Raw genomic sequence first — 22558 nt, forward strand, 5'->3', positions numbered from 1 at the left:
ATGGTTATGGAAACATCTGAAATCCTGCCCAGAAAAACCTTCCTGGAGAGGAGGCTCCATGCTCATGCCAGAAAGGGATGCTTCTGATGAAGGATGCGACAACGTGGCCCAACATCTGTCTTGCGACAGGACATTCATGTGGCATCTGAGCATGACATCTGGCACTCTCCATTAAGCAGCCTGACGTACCCATCACCCAGTGACAGCACTGATCTCTTAATTAATGTGATGGGCATACATCCAGTCACTCTGAGCTAGCTGTCACTGCTAGAACAGTTCATCCAGCCAGCAGCTGGCTCTCTGCTGTGTCTGAAGTGCCTTTCTTAAAGAATACGTCAGAGCCTTCGTGAAGGAAAAAGTGGGAGAGATAAGGTGGACCTTGTCAGTGTCTCATGGGATCCAGGCTATGAGCCTGGTGAGCCTGCATTTTTGTTTTGTTTCCCATTCTATGCACAGGGCAGAGCAGGGGAAAAACTGCAAGGGCAAGCACTGACAAAAGGAGGCTTCCTTGATGTGATCAGTGAGTATCTTATGGCCAGGTAAGGCTCATAGGGTGCAATATTATTGAATCACAGTTCCCACCTCAGATTATTTGGCCTAACTTCCTGATTGATCTCGGTACCTGCTGCAAACGCATATCCTCATAAACGAGGCAAGTTATAAATATGTTTATGTGGTGAAGGAGTAGACAAACTGTCATTAGTACATGAGTGCATTGGTGGCAGAATCTTTTTGGTGGTGTCCAGCAACAGGACAAGGAGCAATGGCCACAAACTAAAACACAGGAAATTTCAACTCAACATGATGAAGAACTTAACATTGATGGTGGCATAGCACTGGAACAGGCTGCCCAGGGAGAATGACTGGAGACATTCAAAACCCACCTAGACGTGTTCCTGTGTAACCTGCTCTAGGTGACCCTGCCTTGGAAGGGGGCTTGGACTAGATGATCTCCAAAGGCTCCTTCCGAACCTTACTATTATGTGATTCTGTGATTTTTCACAATTACAGAAATTCAGATATATGCCCTTATTCCTAAGGAAGTGCAGGTATATAGTCAGCTATTTTGTTAGTAGTCTTTACTTATTATTTTCTCTCAGTGGAATCAATGTCTCTCTTACTTAAACCACCAGACAAAAGGCGCCCAGTACTGAACAAAACTGTTTAACAAGCTTTGTGAGAGAAATCTTGCAGAATATATATTTAGAAGTACACTTCCAAGATATCTAAATGCCTGGGCTTTTCTTTTAGCTTTCAGTGTGCTTTTGTGTATTTCAAGATCAAGGAGATTTACGGGATCTGAGCTCACTGAACTAGAAGAAAGGGGACAGTGTTACAGCCAACAGATGATGATTTGACTTCTGCTCATCTTTGTAGAGTCTCTGCTTGGAAAAAATGAGTTGAAATTAAACAAAGATTACTTAAAAGTATAAATTCAGCTACTTTCATCATACAGTACATTTTAAGGCCATGAAATGACTGAACATTCAAAAATAACCCTAATAAGTGCCCTTGGAAAATAATTGTATCAAATTATTAATCTACACTAAATAAATTGGTTTGACTTGTACTGCATCTGCCTGCAGCAAATGCCTACTTTACTAAGAAATTCAAGACTCCAGAGAAATGTAGCTGACATACCAGTCTTTAAGTACTGCTAAGACTACTTGCTTTTGGGAGGGTGGTATAATAGTGTCAGTGTGTTCCTGAGGTACCACCTTGCCAAAAGGTGTTGAAGCCTATTGCATCCTGATATCCAGGATACAAAAGCAGTTGAGAAATTTTCCTGGGGAAGACAGAGCTCAGAACAGACACGTAGGAGCAGTAACTGAGAATGGGAAGAAATCATGAACTAGATTTTGCCTTCTTTCTGGAAGGCAATGACATGGGTTATGCAGGAAAATCCAGGAAAACAGAATCACGGGAATGGCAGGTACAGGTTTACCCAGGGAGGAAGGAGAAAAGCATCAGGGACTATAGCCACACCATCAGGTTAGCAGCATACCCATGACATTTCTTGGTGGCTCTGAAGCTATTCAGTCCATGCCTTTGAGAAGGGCAAGCTGTTCCAAAGTACAGCTTGTGAAGGAAGGCTGAGTCTACAGAGCAGCATGATTTTCCCTCTTTAACGGGTAAGGAATTGTACTCAGAAGAGAATGTTCCCTCTGCAATTGTAGCAATCTACTAATAAGGATGACCAGGGGGAAATCAAGCCATGGAATCTTTTTTTTAAGAGTAATTACTATAAATCCAAACCCCCACAAGATATTTTTGTGTCAGTTAAGTCAGTCAGTTACTTATTCCTCATTACTTCCCAAACAGATACCAGAGAGTGATATTAATTTTTAATTTCTTTTCTATATTTTGAGCATGGAGAAGAGAATTTAAAACAAACCAAAACAAAACAACAGCAACAGCAGCAACAACAACAACAAAACAAAAAAACCCCCAACCCAACCCAAACGAAACCCAAACCCCACAAAACCTAAAACCAAACAGAAACAGCAAGGCAATGCAGGAAAATACTTCTAAAACAAAAAATGCTAATTAAATCAATAACAAAAACCCCTACTGGTCCTGATGAGACAGGTAGGCCAAATGGGAGACAGACCAATTCAGGCTATGTGTAAGGGAAATGCAGGGAACCAGTGTGTCCTCAGCCTACAGGCAGCAAAGGAAGCTCTCATCTGTGACAGCAGACTTCTCAAAGGAAAAAACAATAGTTGTATAAAATGGAGAAGAAGAAGAAAGATGAAAATGTTGTCTAAATCAGGAGAATAACACCGTATTTCCTTATGTTATTTGTGCAATCTTCTCTAGGACCAATCTTACATGTAAAGTGCTTTGAAAAGGCAGGTGGCCCAGGTGAGGAAAAGTTAAGTGGGCACTGCGGTGTACAAATGAATGGTTTGACAGCATGCAGCTAGATTATTTTGCATAATGTCTATTTTAAGCTTCAATAACTAAACTGGCCTTAAGAAGAGTTTCTCTTCTTTAGATTTCTTTTATACTAGACTCCATGTTACAGCACAACTTTGTGGGTGTAATAATTAAGTATCTTACAAATATCAATATCCCTCCAGAATTTAGTGAAGACCCAGTGCCTTTATGCCTTGTGGTTTTTCATTTACTTCATGAAATAAAGCAGACTAGGACATGACACATGAACCACTGACAGATTTACTGTGGTAGCTGAATTTCTATGAACATTCTGCTGCTTTCAGCATACACAGCTTTGCCAAAAAACCAATATCAGCAAAACAGTGCTCACCTAGCAGGATTTTTTAAATACATATATTAAAAAGAACATGTAAAAGTTGTGTTTTCTTATCCCTTTTCTGAGAAAACAGACAACAGGGAAGGCTGATACTCTGAGGTAGGAGCAGGTGCCTGTTCAAATCCAAGCCAATATACTCTGCCCAATTTTTGTAGAGTTCTGGTAACTGGATGATGCTCTGATGGAAAAAGAGTGGTAAATCTTCAGACAAACTACAACTTGAGTGTCTGACCAGTGACAGAACAAAGTACAAAGATGGAATTGATCTCTAGAAGCAGTCTCAGACAATTTAAAAAGAGCAATCCCCAAGCAAAGCCACTACAAAACGTTCCAAGGTTTGAGGAATGGACTGCCGTGAAGTCCAGTGAGCAACAAGCAGCTTTACACCGTGTAACCATGTTCTGCAGTAAACTGAGATACAACAAGAAACAGTGGCTTTATAGCTCCTGTTGGATTTAATCTCTAGGCTGGTACTGTTAGGAAGAAGACAATGCAGTAGCTGGGGCACTGATGGCAGACCTCTGCAGTGGTGATTCATTCAATGATCCACCATGTGGCAATGACACGGCATACACTGAAGAGCAGTGCTCTGGCTTGAGTTGCTGCATCTTGTCACCAGCATTGCTTTAATGCCTCTCAGGCCACATCATCTCCCTGCAAAAAAAAAAAAAAAAGGCTCAGAATAGGATTCTATCACATAAGAATGTTCTCATGTTTTCTCAGATGAGTTGGAACAGGCTTTTTAAAGAAAATGTTAAGCTTCTCTTGAAATGTAATCAACACAACACACAACAAGGTCACCTAACAATGAAAAAAAAAAGGAGTTTGACAGGGTATGCCCATCTGAATGGAAGTAACACCCATCAACCAAATTATATAAGCTACACAAAAGAAAAAACACCAAAAGGAGAACATAAATCTGACATAAAAGCTGATTTGTATTATTTTTTCATTTTTGTAAAATTGTTTTCAGCGTTACATAGAGGGAGCTTCAAAAATTCATTTCAGTTATTAGTTTTCTGTGTCTCTCTGTAGCAAGAAATCTGATTTTTATTTTGACAATGTTCTTTGGAAATGTTCCTCTTTCGAATCACGACTGCATATTTGGAGAAAAACTGGCATGCAACTAAGCTGTTTCTGACAGAGGTTCACAAACATTTTTTTCCAGATGTCTTTTAAATATCCTATTTCTAACAACATTACAAGCTATTTAGAGACTTCATCCACTGGAATTGGTCGCTTTCAGTGGTGCATCTCAGAACAGAAATTAAGTGTGCTGAGCCAGCAGCCAGTGACGTGTCCTGAAAGGGCCACTTGATGGGCCAAATCCTGAGAGCTGGAAAGCGTTTCTACATTTCATTCACTGCTGCAACTGTTCAATTACCCTCAAGTGCAAAGCCCACTTATTTTGTGATGGCTGGACTTTCAGCCTCTGCTGGGGAAAAGAAATTATATCCTATGGGATAGCAGATGTCAAACAGAAGGTATTTTTGAGATTAACCATTATTTTTGTTAATGAAAAGAGTCTGTCTCTCCTTTTCCCTGTCCCCTCAGAGGAGAGGGGAGTTTTCAGTATTGCCCCCTTTTATGATCAGATTTTGACTTCTGAAAGCCTTCTTTCGCTGCAGCTAATTGGGAACTGATCTATCTCATGTTTGTATTGATTGAATAGAGTGGGTAAACTTTCTTAATTTAATGGTGACTAAGAGACATCTGCCACACTCTATGACTAACATTATTCTGTCTTGTGAGAAGATGTGATTCCATTTCTGATCCTTAAGTAATTCAAAATACCCTATGCAGAAGATAATTTTGCCTTTTCAGTTTCTTTTTTTTCCCCTCTGGAGAGTAGCTGAATCCCTTCAAAAATGTGATCAAGGGGGCTACTTTTAACCAAAACTTAAATGAATCTGTCTGGTATCTCATGAAATGCAACAGACTATGAGTTTAAATTTACTTTGCTAACCTGTACTGCTTTGCAAGGACTACCTATTTAATAGGATTAAAATTGTCTGATACGTTACTATCACAAAAAAAAAAAAAAAAAAGAGAAAAGAGGTAAAATCTTATGAGAAGGTTTAAAATAGGTTATTGATGGGTTGGAGCCTATTCAGATAACACTAATCAATGAATCTTGGCAACTGCCAGATGGGGTACTGTATTTCCTGGTGGCTTCAAAGGGCATTTTAGGAAAAGATGCTAGAAACCAGGATGCATTTCCATAGAAAAGAAAATTATGATAGAACACAAAGATAAACAACTTGAGGAACTGTTTTTGAGCATTGTGGCTCTTCTACCTACTCATGGGCTATGTTTTCTGTCTCCCAGAAGGGGTATTCATAATCTTAGTGTATATTTGCGGCTTCTCAACAGCACCTCATATTATTATTATGATGATGTTTAATGGTTTAATAATAATATACATCAAAAATATACATAAAAATTACATCATATGGTAATTTTTAACTAATAATTCATTATAAAATATTTATTATCAAAGTTTAATCTAATATTTAATGAATTTACCACTCTTGTGTTGGAAAGGTAAATTTACAAGCTGAGACACAGAAAGAATGAGCACATTCTGCAGCTGAAGAGCCTTCCAGTTTGCACTGCAATGGGAAGATGCCAGTATGGTCTGTGGAGTAAATAGACAGAATATGGCTGTACCCATGCACTCAGGAAGGCAGGCAGGCAGGCACCTGGCTTGGCAGCTGAAGCATCCTTCGAGAAAGATCTCAAGAAAGTGAACTTGGAAATCTGCAACTCCTTACAGACCCAATTGTGAGTTGTAGGTCCTGAGCAGCAAAGTTCCTATCACTAAGTTTGGCCATCAAGCTCTGCAAACTTAATAATCTGTAATATGTTTTAATAGAATTAGCTAGCTAAACAAAGAGCCTCCAGATGGTACCACACTCCCAGTCCCAGGGACTTTCTAGGTTCAGCTCCCATGCTGATCAAAAGCTGAACATGATTTACACTCCACAGGAGACACAGGCTCTTGTAGAGCATTGGCTTAAGGACTGCAGCCTTTAACAGTGCTCCCCTGAGGTTTTAACTTACTGGATTAGGTCTTACTTGGAAGCGTGTGTGGGGTCAGCCCTTTAAAAAGTGCATTTCAAAACTGAATGGTTTTCAATCAAAAAATAAGTACAGCATGAGAGCACTCTGATTTTTGAGTGACAGCACAGCTCTGTGCTTCTGGCCTGCTGCACACATAGTTTCTGCTTCATGCCCACACCAGAGAGCAAGGCAGGACTTTTGCAGACCGTTGCAAGCATACTTTATGGACCCTCCATAAATTATTGATGAAACAGCTAGTTTTCCATGCATGCATGAGCAACACACCTTATCTTTCCCTTTGGAGCTTAGGTGAGACTTGTTCATAATACACCTTCTGCTAAAAATGTACTGGGCACGCACAAAACATGGTTTCCAAAGGTCCTTTGGCCAAAAATCAAGTGTTCATCATGGAAACACTGAGATTGTTCTGCTAAATTTTAAAATTCAGCCCACTCCTGCTTCAGTATTAGAAGTGTCAAAAATCAGCTGAAAAAAAAAATCATATTTATTTCCTTTCTCTCACGTGAAAACAACAGCTTGCTTTTTTCCTTGAGTTATGGGTTAATGTCATATTTGGGGAATGTTAAATACAAATCCAAGAAATACAGGCTTCAAACACTATAAAGCTGTTGGAAAACAGACAGCAAAAAGGAAATACCTAGGCAAGCATTTTTATTGCATCCAACATTCCAAATGCGGTAAATACTTGATGAGTTTCAAATTAAAAAAGAACAAAACTCATCTATTGTCAATGTTACTTATCAAGTTTTAGGGAGGACAAGAAAGAGCCCCACAACAACCTGCATGGAGCACTATATTATAAAGGGCAGTGCAGTGGCAAATCAATCCCTACAGAGCTGCTTTTCCCTGTGTCCTGCTGCAAGGCACATAACAGAAATCTTTACATAACAGTGTGGAGAGCAATGTAACCGGACTGGTTGTGGTCTCATAGGTTTCTTCCCTGCGAAGTAGGGGCATCACATGGGGGATATGCTTGAGAATCAGCTTGAACCATGGTCTCTCCCAGGGATGGGCCAGCCCCTCCTTGCCCTCCCCTCAGGGACTTTGGAGAAAACAGTCCACTGGCTCCAAGTCATTTTTGTCTTAAGTCTTGATGAAGCCTTTTCCCCAAGTTTTCCTGCTTACACAAGGCAGTACAATAACGGAAGAAGGAACTGGAGCCTATTGGCCTCATGCTGGATGAACAACTTGATTCTGACACTACGGATTCCTTTTAGGGGGGCATTGAGATGGAAGACAGTTTGAAATTCAGATTCTGGGCTGCACTTTCAGAGCAGAGGATTAGAAAAGAATAATTTTGAAACCTGATTAAATATTATTCCATCTCAATGTATTTGTGTTATGAAAGGACCAGGCACACACCAGAGCTTAGGTCTACAAACTCTGTGAAATCAATAGGAAGTGAGGAAGCTTAGGTAGGAGACAGAAATGTCAATATTCTGTTGGAGATAGGCCATGGTTTGATAGGGTAAAATATGGTGCAAGATGGCACAAGACCCTTCCTCGAAGACCTAACTATGACGAATAAATTACTGAGAAGTGAGAAATACAGGACTTCCCACTATCATAGTCTTAACCTTACAGATTAGCAGGGTCTGAAGAAGTGTACAGAAGGCACCTTTGCTGTAGCAATAAAAACAGAAAACTTGAAGGAAAAATAACTCAAACATTTTCTCTGTAGGCAAATTAAAAGTGGATCCACAGGTTGCCATGGCTACAAAAGTCCATTTACTCTAGTAGTGTTTTGTAGCAGCTACACACAAGTTTAAGTGACTAAGGGGAAAACAGGGCTCTGTTTATACTATTCCGTTAGGTTTATATAATTAGATCTTTCAACTGCAAACCACCAGTGGTGACTGTTGTCTGAATTGTTCATAAAAACTCAGTGGACTGATGAAACCACTTTTAGAACCACCCCGTCATATCTCTGTGCTTCTGCAATCATTTGGGATCAAATGACTACTAGCATGTCACACATGGCACTTTGCAGAATCCAGAACCCTCGTTTTGGGTTACGGTAATCTAATCAGCAGTTTCCATGGCTGGTCTGAGGGGAGCATGTATAAAGCAAGCTCTGTCTTAGACCATAAGGCAAGCAAAAACCTTAGGCACTCGGCCCTGTGGGGGAGCCTCCATAGTCCTGTCTCAGAAAAGTGATCTTACCTTCCCATGCCTGCAGAAAGTTTCTCTGCTTGTGGGACAGGCAGAAGAGTGACTTGTCTTTGTATAGACTAAGCTGAAAGAGGGGAAAGTTCCACCAACAAAAATTGAATGTGTGTGTAGGGCAGGAGACTTCATCATTAAAATGTCATGTTGGATTGGTAGATGCAAGGGTCAGTCCTGCCCCTCTCTATCAGTGCAGTAGTCTCCTCTCACAGTTTTTGTGTCCAATGTTCTCTTTAAAAAAAATGAAAACTGCACTTCTGACATCTGGCATGCCATTAGGAGGGAAGGTCTCGGCAGTGTGCATCAGGCAGCTGTGATGGGAACCTGGTTTTGGTGTAAAGTGTGCAGGAGTTGGGAGAAATTGTCTTTGCTACAACCAGCAGATAGAGATGGCTATATGGGTTTCTTCAGTCTCTGGACTTCTCCCACGAATACTTTTGCTGGGAGCCCATTGTGATAAATCTTGTTCTGTCCTGGGCTTCAGAGCACTCCTTCCAGCTATTGCGTTTTACAGAAAAAAAACCCAGCAAATTTAAAGACATCTGAGTGTCTATGGGCACTTTCATAGAATCTGGATGCTGAAGTGAATTATATGTCACCTGGGTGAACACCTCCAGCCTTCCACAAATCAAAAGTTTATTTCAATGTGTCTAGTATGAAGAACCTGTCAACATATTTAAAGTGGGGTTTTTGCAGTCTTAAAAACCATTGTGTGAGAAGGTCCACACAGGGCATTTGTATTTTTTTTTGTTTCATGGGAACTGCATATAAAACAGGTAACATTTGTGGTTTCCTACATGCCAACCAAGCAAATTGGATTCTTGAGGTTCAAGCTGGTCACTTGTCATTACCAACAGGAAAAGTTCTGCATATCCAGTCATGCCTTCCCATCAGGGTATTCTGAAGACACAGAGTGGCAAGGATCAATTAAAATCATAGCTTGGCCTATAGAGCTATGATTTCTGGTGACTAGTGAGATGAAACAAACCCATTGCAATGCCAAATTACTGGCTAAATTGGCAGAGCTTGCAATAAAATAAAAAAAAAATCAAAAATTCATTTGTATATAAGCTTAGTAATATTTTAATATAATCAGTAAGACACTTTTGAGATTTTTCAAAGCAGAAATACAGCTTAAATCTCATCCCTCAAATTACACTGGGCTGTTCTGTTTGCTTAAGGATGCACGGGAGATGGATTCTTCTCTCTGTATTTGGCTGTATGCACTGTATAGAACTTTAAAGTTTTAGTGAAGTCATTGCAATTTAAAAACACCTGAATAGAACATAAGATTGGTCTTTTAAATACCTACAGAATCCAGCTTTTATAATTTTCCATGTTGTGCTAAAGTCCTTGAGAACCATGAGAAGGACATTAACCTTCCTTTTTTTAAAGAGATAAACATTCAGTGTTATAAAACTTGTTAAATCTCTAGCACTACCAGATCTTCAGATCAACCTACCCTGAAAGTTTGCATCAAAAAATGCAAATAATATGCCGGGCCCTGCTCCTCCCCTCCCCCCCCCAGTTGCATATGATAGGTCCACAGAATCCGATTACTGTTTATTTTGAAAGCGCTGCTGTGAAAGGGTGGGCTCAATAGATGCTATCGCTGTTGGCAAGAAGGGAGGCAGGGACTGTCACCTTAATGAGTGTTTGTACAGTAACCACCACAGTGGGATGCCCAATAGCAATAATAATAAACCTTGATCAGAGATTTCAAACATTCCTGTAACATCAGACAGACCGTTCTGACTGCTGTACAACCAGGGGCCTCAGCTCTTGTATGAAATCCTTAGATTACTCCAGAGATACTTCTGAATCATGTTTAACTAACCCAGCTAGGGCACGGGTGTTTTCACTTCCCTCATTTTACTTGTGCCACGATATTGCTTTTAAATCAGTGGCAATTTTGGAAGATTGGTTACTTCACACTGTAATCACTTCAGAAACCAACCTATACGCCACGGGTGCTCACCCTGCAGAGAGCAGGGTGGACAGGAATATGTGCATCACCCCAGACCGGTGCAAAGCCTCCCCGGAGCCCAAGCCGGGTGGAAGGCCCAGCAGCCAGCGAGCATCTGATGCCGGGTGTCCCACAGTCCTGTGCTCCAGCACCTTCCCCACTTTCCTTCAGGGGCCGCCCCAGCGCCGCAGCTCTGTGCCCTATTTTGGGGCAGCGACATCAGGGCCCCGACTCCTCACTCTCTCGGGCATGATGCGCTGTGCGGCCCCGGCCGCGCCGTCGGGAGTCGGACCCGGTGGGGCAGGTCAACACCTCAGCGCCTTTCTGTTCCCAGCCGTCGGCATCCCTTCGCCACCTTCCCCCGGACAGCGGGAGCTACTGACGGACCCGCAGGCACCGAGGCCAGCGCTCCTGTCTGTGCCCTGCGCGGCTGCAGCACCGCGGCGGCGGACAGCTCCGGCCAGGGCCGGGAGCGCGTCCCCCCCAGGGCGGCGAGGCGCAGCGACGGCCCCGCGGCAGCCGGCGCTGTGGTTTTAAATGGGCGGAGCGGCGGCGGGCGGCGGGGCGGGCGGTGGGCGGCCCGCGCTGGCCCGCGGCGCCCATATAACCCCACCTCCCGGGCGCGGAGTGCCGCGGCAATTGGCTGGATGTGGTACTTGGAGATGTTGAGCTGGCTCCTTCCCCCCATGTCCCTGCACACACACAGGGGCGGGTGGTGCGGGCGGGAGCGGGAGGCAGGGCTCAGCCCCGGCGGCGGCGGCGGGGCTTCCCCGACTCGCTGCCTGCCCGCCGCCGTGCCCGAGCCGCTCCTGCTGCTGGGCTGCTGCCTGCGGCCGCAGGACCCGACCGAGCCGGGCCGAGGGGAGCGCGGGCGGCTGCTGGCGGCGGCCGAGATGATGGCGGAGGGCGGCGGCGGGCCGGCGCGCAGGAAGGCGCTGTCGCTGCTGGAGGCGGCCCGATCCCGCTACGAGAGCCTGCAGATCTCCGACGACGTCTTCGGGGAGTCGGGCCAGGATAGCAGCGGGAACCCCTTCTACAGCACCTCGGCTGACTCCCGCTCCGCCGCCTCTTCTCAGGACGAGGAGGACGACGAGGAGGACGAGGGGCGCCCGGGCGCGCCGAGCCCGCGGGGCAGGGCGGCCCGGCGTCGCTCTCCCCGGGCGTCGGCCACCCCGGCGGAGCGGCGGCGGCAGCGGCAGGTCTGCGGCGGCAGCGCCGTCCAGGGCGGCCCCGGCCCTATGGAGGAGGAGGAGGAGGAGGAGGAAGCGGAGAAGGGGGGCTGGACCCGGTCGCTGCGAGACGTCCCACCCCCTCCCTTCAAGGATGGCAGCGGTACGAGGAGGGCAAGCTGCCGGGGCCGGGGGCGGCGGGCCTGGGCGGCCATGGGGGTGCCCGTGCGGGATGCCCGGAGCGCGGCCCCCGGGCTCGGGTCGCGGCGCAGCCTTGGGACGGCAAGTCCCGCGGGCCCGGCTGCCGGCCTGGGCTGCTGCCTAGACCTGAGGGCGGGAGACGGCAGGTGCCTGCTGCCCGGTCCCTTCCAGGGAGCGGCCCCGCCGTCCGGCCGCTGGTGCCCGCGCGAGTGGGAGGGCGATGGGAGGCCGCATGTGCTTAGTCACAGGCATCGCTTCCCCGGCGGTGCCCCGAGCCCGGCAGCGCCGGCTCCGCCGCGGGAAGCAGAGAGGATGGGGTGCCCAGGCCCCCGCTGTGGTTGTGCTTCGGTGCGCGGGTGGCTCCTCGTCCCCACTCCCGGGTGGGGAAAGCCGCTGGTCAGGGCGCTGCAGCTGACCTGCCCTGCGCTGTGCAGAAGGGCTCTAGGAATGGGACTGGGATTCCCCCCTGGCTGCAAGGTTTTCTGTGCAGCCGTCCCTAACCTTAACCCTTCTGGCGTGGCTTTCGGGCAGAGCGAATACCAAGAGAGTGGTGAAATGACACGGCGCGGCGTGCAGGAGCAGTGCACAGCACGGAGATCTCCGTGGACTGACTGGTGTGGCGAGTTGCACCACTGGTTTGCCGGTAGAGCCATTATAACATATCTCTCTGCAGGCCTCGACAGCCAGGTTGACTGTGCAGTAGAGCAGCAAGGCATTGTAAAAAAAGATTAATGGTTATGAAGAGCTGGGATGTGAAATTCAGCATTTGCGTCTGAGAATAGGTCGTGATGATTGCTGTCAATTGAGTTGACAGTTTACCTGGCCTAAGGTTCCTTGTCTTTTCCTTTTTTTTTTTTTTTTGGTAGTGTTTAATTCCCTCATTTTGCTGTTAAAAATTAATGCCGATGAGTACTGTGCTAAAATTTGTGCAATGGGACAGGCAGAAGCCTATCAGAGGAAGCAGTTTGAGATTAGAGAGGAAGGTGGAGCTAGCACTGGAGCCCAGAGAAAGTTCAGTTGTGTTTCTGACCAGTGTGCAAATAAAAGCTGTCTACCTCTAGAAATGACATCTAGGAACATAAAACGTTTAGAAATCACTATTAGATACTTCTGTAAAGAGCTCCTAGGTTTTACTGAAGGGTCTTATTCATAAGCATATCTGAGGTTCTGGACAATAAGCTTCATGGTGTTATGCTATTTCATCGTCGGTTTTCATTTAATTTCTCTGCCTTTGATGGCTTATTTCTTCATATCATTACCTTATAGTAATATCCTTTTTAACACAGAACTGGGATTACTGTTTTAATACTGGTTTGGAAAAGAATTGAGTTGGTGACCTGTTAATCCAGGAATTCATATTTCCTTTGACATAAAGGAGTCAGATTTATGGTTGATGGAAATAATATAGATGTCTCTTGAGGAAGGTGTATGTATATTGCTGTAAATATTTCCCCTGGTAATAATAGATGGAGAGGAGGTTGCTGCTGCCCTTTCATTCTGTTGATCGCGATGATAGATGCTGCATGTTCTTCATAGCATGGTGATTTGGTTTGGCAGAAGTTCGGTTAGTGTCATGATTTGATATGTGTGAAACATGTACTCTTTGTGATATGTTTATTTCTGACTACTCGAATTTTAAGCTGTGGAAACTACTGCAGTGCATATAACTAAGCTCTTGTAATTCCACTTTGTAGATTGACTGCTTTAGGCCATGCGGATATCATCAATGGAGTCATGCTAAACATACTTGTACCAGCACTCTTATTGCTTCATTGGACACTGTTGTGACCCAAAAGTTTGGATCCATACCTCTTGAGGAAAAGGTCTCCACTGAAGTGAAGATAGCTGTCCTTTGCAGTGACAGCATGTCTTTCAGTCCCTAATGGGGTCAGACAAAGCACTGACAAGTCATATTCTCAGTTCAAATATGCTGGATGTAAAATGCTTTCTTTCTAGGTTCTGAGTTTAAAAGGAAGAGATTTACTTGAAACTGAGATAAAAAATATCTTTGGTTAGAACCAAAATTTCAGTGTGTTGCCTTTTGGTCAAAATCTCAAGGTTTGCCTAGTAGCAAGTACTTGACATCATCTGATGCCAGAAGACAAATGTCTCGTGAGACTTCAGCCCCACTGATGCTGGAAATAAATCCTTGAATCAGACTGGCATCAAACCCAGTGTCAACCTCTGGTTTGGGAGATTGCCCCTTCATGAGAGGGACAGTGTGGGGGAAGAAAAGATTTAAGTTAGTTAATGACAATGAGCTAAAGCTCCCATGAGAAAAAACAAAGACCCACTTAGAAAACTCATGGTCTTTTTAACTACAAGTAGGAAATATTATCACTTTTTTACCTTTTGAATAAATTACTAAATACTGCCTCTCCCTTCCAAGCCTCAATATTAAACTTATGTCTTTAAAAAGGATTATATCCATCCCTAGATTTAATCTTGAGCACAGACAAGGCTAACTGATACTTCATCCCAGAAATATACTAGAGACCCACATGTGCTGGGGGCTGCTGGCAGTGTGTTAGATGGTTCAGTATGTCCTCAATCTGCAGTCAGTCACTGCGTATATTCATGGTGATGCCTGCCTTCCTTGTGTGTCAGATTCTGACAAACTGGGAAAGGTCTGGCTTGACTTATGTGTGAGGAGGTAAGTGACTGTCATTGCAATGCAACACAGTACTGTTTGTGTCCCAGATTTTTGTTTTCTGCCCTTTCTTCGGGGGTCTCCAGTTACTGTTGTTCCGGTTCCATTTAATAAAAATAGTGGGTGCGTAGATTCCACGGGTGAAAAAAACCAAACAACAAAAACCAACGAAACAAACCAGCATTAATAGCTGTAGCTGACTTCCTTTGTTGAAATCCGAAATAGCTGTTAACTTTAACACAGAGGTTAGAACAGATGGCTTGCTGGCACTTTGTGTTATTTCAAGTTAAGCTATTCTGCGAAATCATTCTTTTAGTTGCTAAGAAAAATCCCAACCATATTGTGGTGCCCTGATTTTTAAACTGGTTACTTGTGGCACTGTGTAGTTCTAATTAAAACAGGTTGAGGAAACAATTGCCTGTCACAAATATCAAAGCAGTAATGAGAGCTCTGACATACTGGGATATCAGTAATGGATAGGAGATCTTGGAGGCAGTTACTGAAATGCCTTTCCTTCACAAAGAGCCCCTGGCTACAGTAGATCCGTGGATAGGTCACTGTGTGTGTTTGAAAGGCTGATGGCATCCATGATCTAATGTTGGATCCAAGCTTATTGATCTGGTTGTAGAGTGTGGAAAGAAGAAGAGAACAGTAATCTGACCAGAAACTGTTTGGTAACAAATAGAGGCACTATTGGTTCTGGTCTTTGGTCGTGGAGGGTCTTAGAAGGTGCAAATATTCTAGTATTGCTGCTCCTTGATTTTCGTGATTTGAATTAACTGGTCTTTTCTTCCTAGGATCCAATGCTTGCTATATCCATGTAGTTCAGTGACCAGAGAATTTGACCTCAGAGAGGTCAAAGAGCACTTCTTTATTGTTAGGATGTTATGTTATTGTTATGCTTTAAGGTGGCAACAATAGCAGGGAAGCCTAAGCAAAAGTTAATGTTGAAGTCTTGAAAGTTACAGGCAATTAGTGCTGTTGTTTTCTTCATTTTCTATGCCCTCCAAACCCTATTCTTAAGCCTATACCCAAGGATAAAAACTTAAGAATGTTCCTTGCTGAAAAAGCATAGCAGCTTCTCTTTGACTTGCATTTAGAGAGTGAAAGTAACTTTTATAGATCTCCAAAGTATTTCTCTGAAACATTAAATGTGCCGTAAGTTAGCACCTTTGAAGAATGTGTTCCAGTAGAACAGCATGCTCTCAGGAAGAGATCACATAGACCATGTTTGGCAGTCTTGCTACCTTGAAGAGGTTTAAGCAAATATTTAAATTAGATTTTAGACCAAGAGCTTGGACAGGCAGATGGAAAGGCAGTATTCCAGCAGCAGGGAACCTGGAGGAAGAGCTCTTGGGTCAGGCTGGGCCATAAAAGAGGGACATATACAGCTGCCACCTAACAGTGGTGGTGAATTGGTTCAAGTCCAGAATAGAATCTGAAGGTTTTAGTCTTACTAGATTGATGTCAATACTTAAAGATTCTAGAGGAAGAAAAGTATGAAAGCTACTTAGTCACTTAGGGCAGATTCTGCTTCAGAAATATCTGGGCCAAATTCTCTGGCTGTAAGTGGATAAAGTGACACAGATGTGACTTGTTCTTGCTTAATTATGTCGTCAGAGAACTTAGCTGCTTTTGACTTGCATAACCATTGAAAATACTGGGAAAAAAAGACATATCTGTGTAATCTGTTCTTACATTCTAATTACAAATTACTTATAATGACAGTATCACAACACTTTCAGGAGGATACAATAAATATGTCACAAAGTTGTACATTACTTTTGCAAAGCCTTTATAGGATGACTTAAAGGCCTGAAGTTTTGCTAAGTAAGTGAATTATGCAAAGGCTTAATATCTTATATGTCTTACATATAAGCCAGATGTGCTTTTCAGGAGGCTTTACTGACTTCAGAGCACATTTTCCTGCTTCCATCATGACTGAGGTGAACAAAGTATACATGACAGCCTTATTGATTCTAATATTTAGTGCAACTCAGCTATCTGTATTCCCTTTTTCCTTTTGCCCATACTCTGCCATTAAACATGCATTTGGGGAATACCCAAATGTATAGATAAACTTCACAGAAAAAAACCCCAACCCCGTTCTTCTCTGCTTTTATGACGAGAATGTGTTTTGGTCAGTACTTGAGACATGAAAGTCTGTAAGTACTGTAGATCAAGGTCTTCTCCATAGCCACCATCTAGCCTTTCACAGAGAAAAAGCATATTTACTCCTAGATCATAAAATGAGTCTTTTCTCCTTGCAGCTATTGATGGGGTCATTTAAAAGAAGTAGATCAGTTCCTACAGCCACTCATGTCCTTTTGTCAACATCCCAGAAACAGTACAGCAAACAGTTTCCTTGTCTGCATACCTTTAAGTCAATCTAGAGAGGAAATCAGCCTCTCTGTTGAGTCTAATAAGGATGCTAATAGTGGAATTCATTTGCTCACTCTACATAGACTGCTAGGTCACAGGAAGTTGTCCTGGATGCCACAGTCTTAGAAGAAGCTGGAAATGTCTTTTAGGTGTTCTTGTTCATAAGGTGTTTTGTTTTGCTCCTGTGTTCGAGCTTCTAAAACTTTGGAGTAGATGGATTTAGCAGTTTGGAAATACAAGGTACTTCCCAAAGGGAAGGTAATCATGGAAATAATTACACATCCTAACTAGAGGTCAATGGAGTATAATCACTGAAATACCTCATTCGTCTAAGTACTGTTAAAAATCGGGCATGTTATTAGAAAACAGAACAGATGGACTCAGACAAATGCATGAGAATACTATCATTTGACATCTCACTTCATTGTGGCAAGGCATCATTTTTAGGAGCTTATCCAAGATCCCACTTCATATTCCTTAAAGAACAGCATGTTAATCAGTCACTGGCTCTGTTTGAAAATGAACAAACACATAGCTGAGTAGGACTTTAAAATTAAACCAGAGTTCCTTGTTAAGTGATTGCAGGGAAATAGGCTTGAAAAGATCCTTAGCTTATTTTGGCTCTCTATAAATTACTCGTGGATTATCTTTGTATTTTCTGTGAAAACAACTAGTATTAATGTTACATGACAGAAAACATGCTCTTGGTTCTGCTTTCTTGTATAACATGAGGGATTCACATGACCTGTGTTGACAAACTATACTTACTGTTAGGAAGGGCAGAGAATAAAACCAAGCAACTTCTATTCAGCAAGCAATACAAAGCTGTAACTGTGCAGCTGCAAACTGAGCAAGTTGATGGGGCACACTGTAAGGATGCAAAAATCATGTCAGAGGAGGATAAACAGGAGATACAAAAGTGAAGAATACCATGTACTTCTGTATGGATGGGGGAATTAGCTGTGCATTGGACGGGAAGATTACTGGACTGACATAAAAGATACAGAGAGCCCGTCAGTGGGCACAAATGGAAGTGTTATTTCTAGTGAAGAAAAAGCAGAAAAAAGATGTAAAGCAGCTGCTGTTATAACTGTGATTCATTTCTGATTACATATGGCAGGGAGGTGGGTGTGTATGAAAGATTAAACTGAAGCAAAAAATGAGAATATCTTTCTCTTCTTCAGTTGCTTACAAAATTCACCTCTGTGGAAAGTCTGATCATCTTTACTTTTTTTGGAAAGGTAGATGCTGGTTAACTTCCAAGTGGGTAGCACTTGTAGGTGTGCAGTCTGGGGCCGCAGAGTAGCTGGGGTAGCTGTGAATGTGCAGCTGTTCCCATTGATGTTATGGTGCTGTCTGCTCGTGGATGTATCCTGCTGTTACAGGGCTTGGGAAATGGTAATCATGTCAGTTCATGCCCAGAAAAACTACTTTGAAAAGGTTGTATATATTGAAACTCATACATATATGCACATAGGCATATACAGTCATAGATTTTTTATGGTTGGAAATTAGCTTTAAAATTATCAAGTCTAACTGTCAACCCAGTACCATGACTATGTTCACCATTAAAGCATGTTTCAAGTGCCATATTCACAAGTTTTTTTGGTGCTTCCAGGGATGGTGACTCCACCACTTCCCTGGGCAGTCTGTTCCAATGCTTTACAACACTTTCCATGAAAAAAAAATTCATAATGTCTAATCTAAACCTCCCCTGCTGCAACTTGAGGTCACTTCCTCTCATCCTGTCAGTAGTTACGTGGGAGAAGAGACCAACCCCCACCTGGCTACATCCTCCTTTTAGGTAGTTGTAGAGACTGATAAGGTAACCCTGAGCCTCATTTTCTCCAGGCTAAACAACTCCAGCTCCCTCAGCTGCTCCTCACAGGACTTGTGCTCCAGACCCTTTTCCAGCTCCATTACCGTTTTCTGGACACACTCCAGCACCTCAGTGTCCTTCTTATATTGAGGAGACTGAAGCTGAACACAGGACTTAAGGTGAGGCCTCACCAGTGCCGAGTATAGAGGGACAACCACTGCCCTGGTCCTGCTGGCCACACTGTTGCTTATACAAGCCAGGATGCCATTGGCTGTCTTGGCTACCTAGGCACACTGCTGGATCATGCTCAGCCAACTGTTGACCAGCAGTCCCAGGTCCTTTTCCATCAGACAGTTTTCGAACCACTCTGCCCCCAGCCTGGGGTTGTTGTGACTCAAGTGCAGGACCCAGCTCTTGGCCTTGTTGAACCTCATACGGTTGGTCTCATCCTCTTGATCCTGTCCAGATCCTTCTGCAGAGCTTTCCAACTCTCCTACCCACTTGGGAACTTGCTGAGGGTGCACTCGATCCATTGTCCAGGTTGTTGATGAAGATATTAAACAGGACTGGCCCCAGTACTGAGTCCTGGGAAAGCCCACTTGGGACTGGCCATCAGCTGGATGTAATTCCAGTCACCAGCACTCTCTGGGTCCAATCATCCAGGCAGTTTTTTGCTCAGTGAAGAGTATGCCCATCCACAGCATAGGAAACCAGTTTCTCAAAGAGAATGCTATGGGAAATAATTACAAAGGCTTCAATAAAGTCTAGGTATATGACATTCACAGCCTTTCTCTCATCTACTTAGCAGGTCACCTGGCCACAGGAGGAGATCAGGTTGATCAAGCAGGACCTGCTTTTCATAAAGCCACATGGCTTACAGTGTTGGGAAAGGGGATCTAGTTTTACTTTTTCTGGCCCAGTACAGGGTAAATAGATCAACTGGACTGCAAGGTAAGAGGAGGTCAGCCCTTCCCAGAGTCAGGGTGGTGGTTTGTAAACCTCTTACTGTAGCAGATGAGTGAAAATGGACTACGTTTGGTTTGAGGTGAGAGATTCCCAAGATGATCTTGAAAAATGCAAGATGCTCTTCGATCTGTCTTGCTGGCCATGTTGCATTATGGATATAAATACATAAGTGGATATAAATTCTTATTTACCTTTTCAAAGGGCTTGTGGCTTGCTGGACTGTATTCCTGAACAGGCTCACTAAATGAGAAGACCTTAAATTGAAGACTTTCTCTCGTTTTTGGGTATCATAGTTACTCCTTAATTCTAAACTTGTCCTTTTACATTGTTTTTGGTTGGTTTGAGATGAAGCAAAATACTGTTTGAAGGTTTACACTTGTGAGATCTGCATGAATTCCCTCTTGTCACTGGCTTTGAGATTAAAAGAAATTAGGCACTAAAATTTGGGATGTGTTTAAGTGATATGTAGCTATTTTCATGGGGCTAATGTTGCAAATAGTTTCAGTCTTTTCTTTTAAGGGCCTTTAAAGAAGGAATGTGGCTTTAAGCGTATCATAAACCTCCCCCATTGGGTAAAGAGTGATGGGTTTTGGAGTAAATGACGTCCTGCTCTTTCCACTTGATGGGGTTGTAGTTGATGAATAAGGGATGACCTCTCAGAAAAGGCCTTTCTGCATCTGCTTCTGTACTACTGGGTAATGACTCACAATTAAGCTGACATTAGAGGTGATCTAAAATAGCCTGTCAAACCTCTACAGCCGCCCCCTGTCACTGTGCCCTGTGGAGTGTGAGGGCTCCCTACAGGCAGGGTGCTATGGGGGCTCCCCTGGGGGGTCTGTCAGAGCAGGGCTTGGCAGCCAGGGCCCCTCCCACCACCCCAGCAGGACAATTTCAATTGAGGGCACTGAGGCAGCCCCTGGCACTGGGTGCCTCCCTGGGGACAGGCTGAGGCTGGCTCAGGATGTGGGCACGGGTGGGCCTGGCTTGGCTGGATGCATGGCTGGGCAAGGCTGTGCCAAACTGCAGCCTGGCCCTCATGGGGTGGGCCTGATGCCCTGGGGGGTTGACGTGGGGACCTGGGCCAGGTAGGGACAGTCGGGCATGGTGGTGACCCTGGGGCACCGGCAGCAGCTCCTTGGAGCAAACTCCTTGGCAAAAGCCATTACTTTCTGTAATGTCTTTTCAACAAAAAAGGTGTTCAGAAGGAATTTGGCAGTGCTCAGTTGGACTGGCCTTCCATCCTACTTCCCAATGGCTCTGGGTTCCCCATACCCTGTCTGTGCAACTCAGGCTGTTGGTAGCCAGCTGTTCTCTCAGCTGTGGAGAATCTGGCTGGTTCCACAGAGCGACTGGGAGGTAGTGCAGTCTTTCTGTCTCATAGGTGCCCTGCAAGCTCCTTTTGGTTGAAATTACCTTCGGTGTTTATTTCTCATGTAGGAAACAAAGTACCACCTTGTGGTGGTTTTGGTGTGTGAAGCAGTTGTACAAAATTAGGATCTGGCTGAGCCTTGCGGAGGCCCACCATGGTCACTGCATTCCATGACAGACTTACTGCCTTGTTTTCTGTGCTGAATTCTTGAGGCAGCAATCATCTCTGCAGTACCTGCTCTGAGTTTCACACTGTGCTTTGTGTTACACTACATCTGTTGCAACAAACCTTGCAGAGATTAAAATATATAGCGGGGAGAAGCCTGCAGTTGCAGAAACCTCTGATTAAATAAATACCATCTAGTCCCTGTCAGGTATTCTCCTTAAAATTTTCAGAACTGCAAATGCCTTTTTGTCTCCATTTGAATTGCGTACGTCTGGCCTAGCATCTCCAGAAATGTGTTGCATAAGAATCTGGCAAAAGCTTAAATGTTCCAATGGAAGAATTTTTATTTTTATTTGAGAATTTGGAAGTTCCTTCCTGAGTGAAGCTGGGGTTATTGAATTTGTTTATTAAATGTTTTGATAGCATGAGGTTCGAAGTGACTCCATGTACACTGGAGAACAAGCTGGGAATTTCCAAGGTTCCTTATAGCCTGGAATAACCTGGTATGGTGGGCATGAGGGCATGATGCAAGAGGGAAATGCTTAGTGTGAAGGCAGCAGTAACTAACAGCAGAAATGGAAAATGGAGGGGAAGAATTGTCTAGGAGAGAAAAGAACTAGAGGTTGAAGCTGGACACCAGACAAATGTGATTCAGTGTCGTGTTGTTATGATAAGACAAACATCTTCCCCAGCTGTTTAAATGGAGTGCACAAGACTTGAAACGAGGCTGGTTTGCCATTTAGGAGAGAAAGTGTGGGTCAGCAGCCCAGGAGAGAAACACACAGTTAAATGTGAAGAGAAAGGACTGAGAAGCAGAAACTCAACTAACCTGGCCACCTTTTAGTATTCAGGTTTTAAACTAAGGGGCTGTATGGATAAGTAAGGGCTATTATAGGAAAGGGAATTATCCACCTTACCTGCTCTGAAAACTGAATATAAGGAATAATGGGTATAAATTGATGGATAATTAAATCAGACATGATAGAAACTCTTAAAAGACAATGCAGGGCTGCAGAAGATGAAATGTGTCACTGAAAACTTAAGAAGAAGTGTCATTAACCTGTTATATCTGTTGTAATAGACTGACAACCAGTATGTGTGCTCAATGGGGATAGAGGCCTTGGGCTAAAGGACTTCCTGAGGTCCCCTCTAGCACTCTTTTCCTTTGTTTTAGGTTGGTTAAGATAAATGCAAACACTAGGGAAGCTGCTGTAGTGGCAAGTTGTATGTTGGAATGTTGTAGCTTGTGAGAAAGAGCTGTGTGCTTGCAAAAGGCCGCCTGATGTGTCAAGGTGAATCTCCCTCCTGTGCTTTGCCCTGGTAAAGTGGCCCAGGCACACCTGA

At 43.9% G+C, this 22558-nt stretch overlaps 1 protein-coding gene across 1 annotated transcript in view; it reads left to right on the forward strand.

Moving 5' to 3' along the window:
* The first annotated feature begins 11237 nt into the window (after positions 1 to 11237).
* PGBD5 (piggyBac transposable element derived 5) overlaps positions 11238 to 22558 on the forward strand; it is a 68126-nt gene continuing 56805 nt past the window's right edge. The window contains exon 1 of the mRNA XM_027897534.1: positions 11238 to 11825. Within this exon, the coding sequence (XP_027753335.1) occupies positions 11387 to 11825 (439 nt within the window). The 5' untranslated portion in view covers positions 11238 to 11386. The remainder of the gene's footprint in view (positions 11826 to 22558) is intronic.

The sequence above is a fragment of the Empidonax traillii genome, unplaced genomic scaffold, assembly GCF_003031625.1.
Source record: "Empidonax traillii isolate 1590-97213 ecotype Southwest subspecies unplaced genomic scaffold, ASM303162v1 scaffold547:size421747, whole genome shotgun sequence".
Classification (NCBI taxonomy): Eukaryota; Metazoa; Chordata; class Aves; order Passeriformes; family Tyrannidae; genus Empidonax; species Empidonax traillii.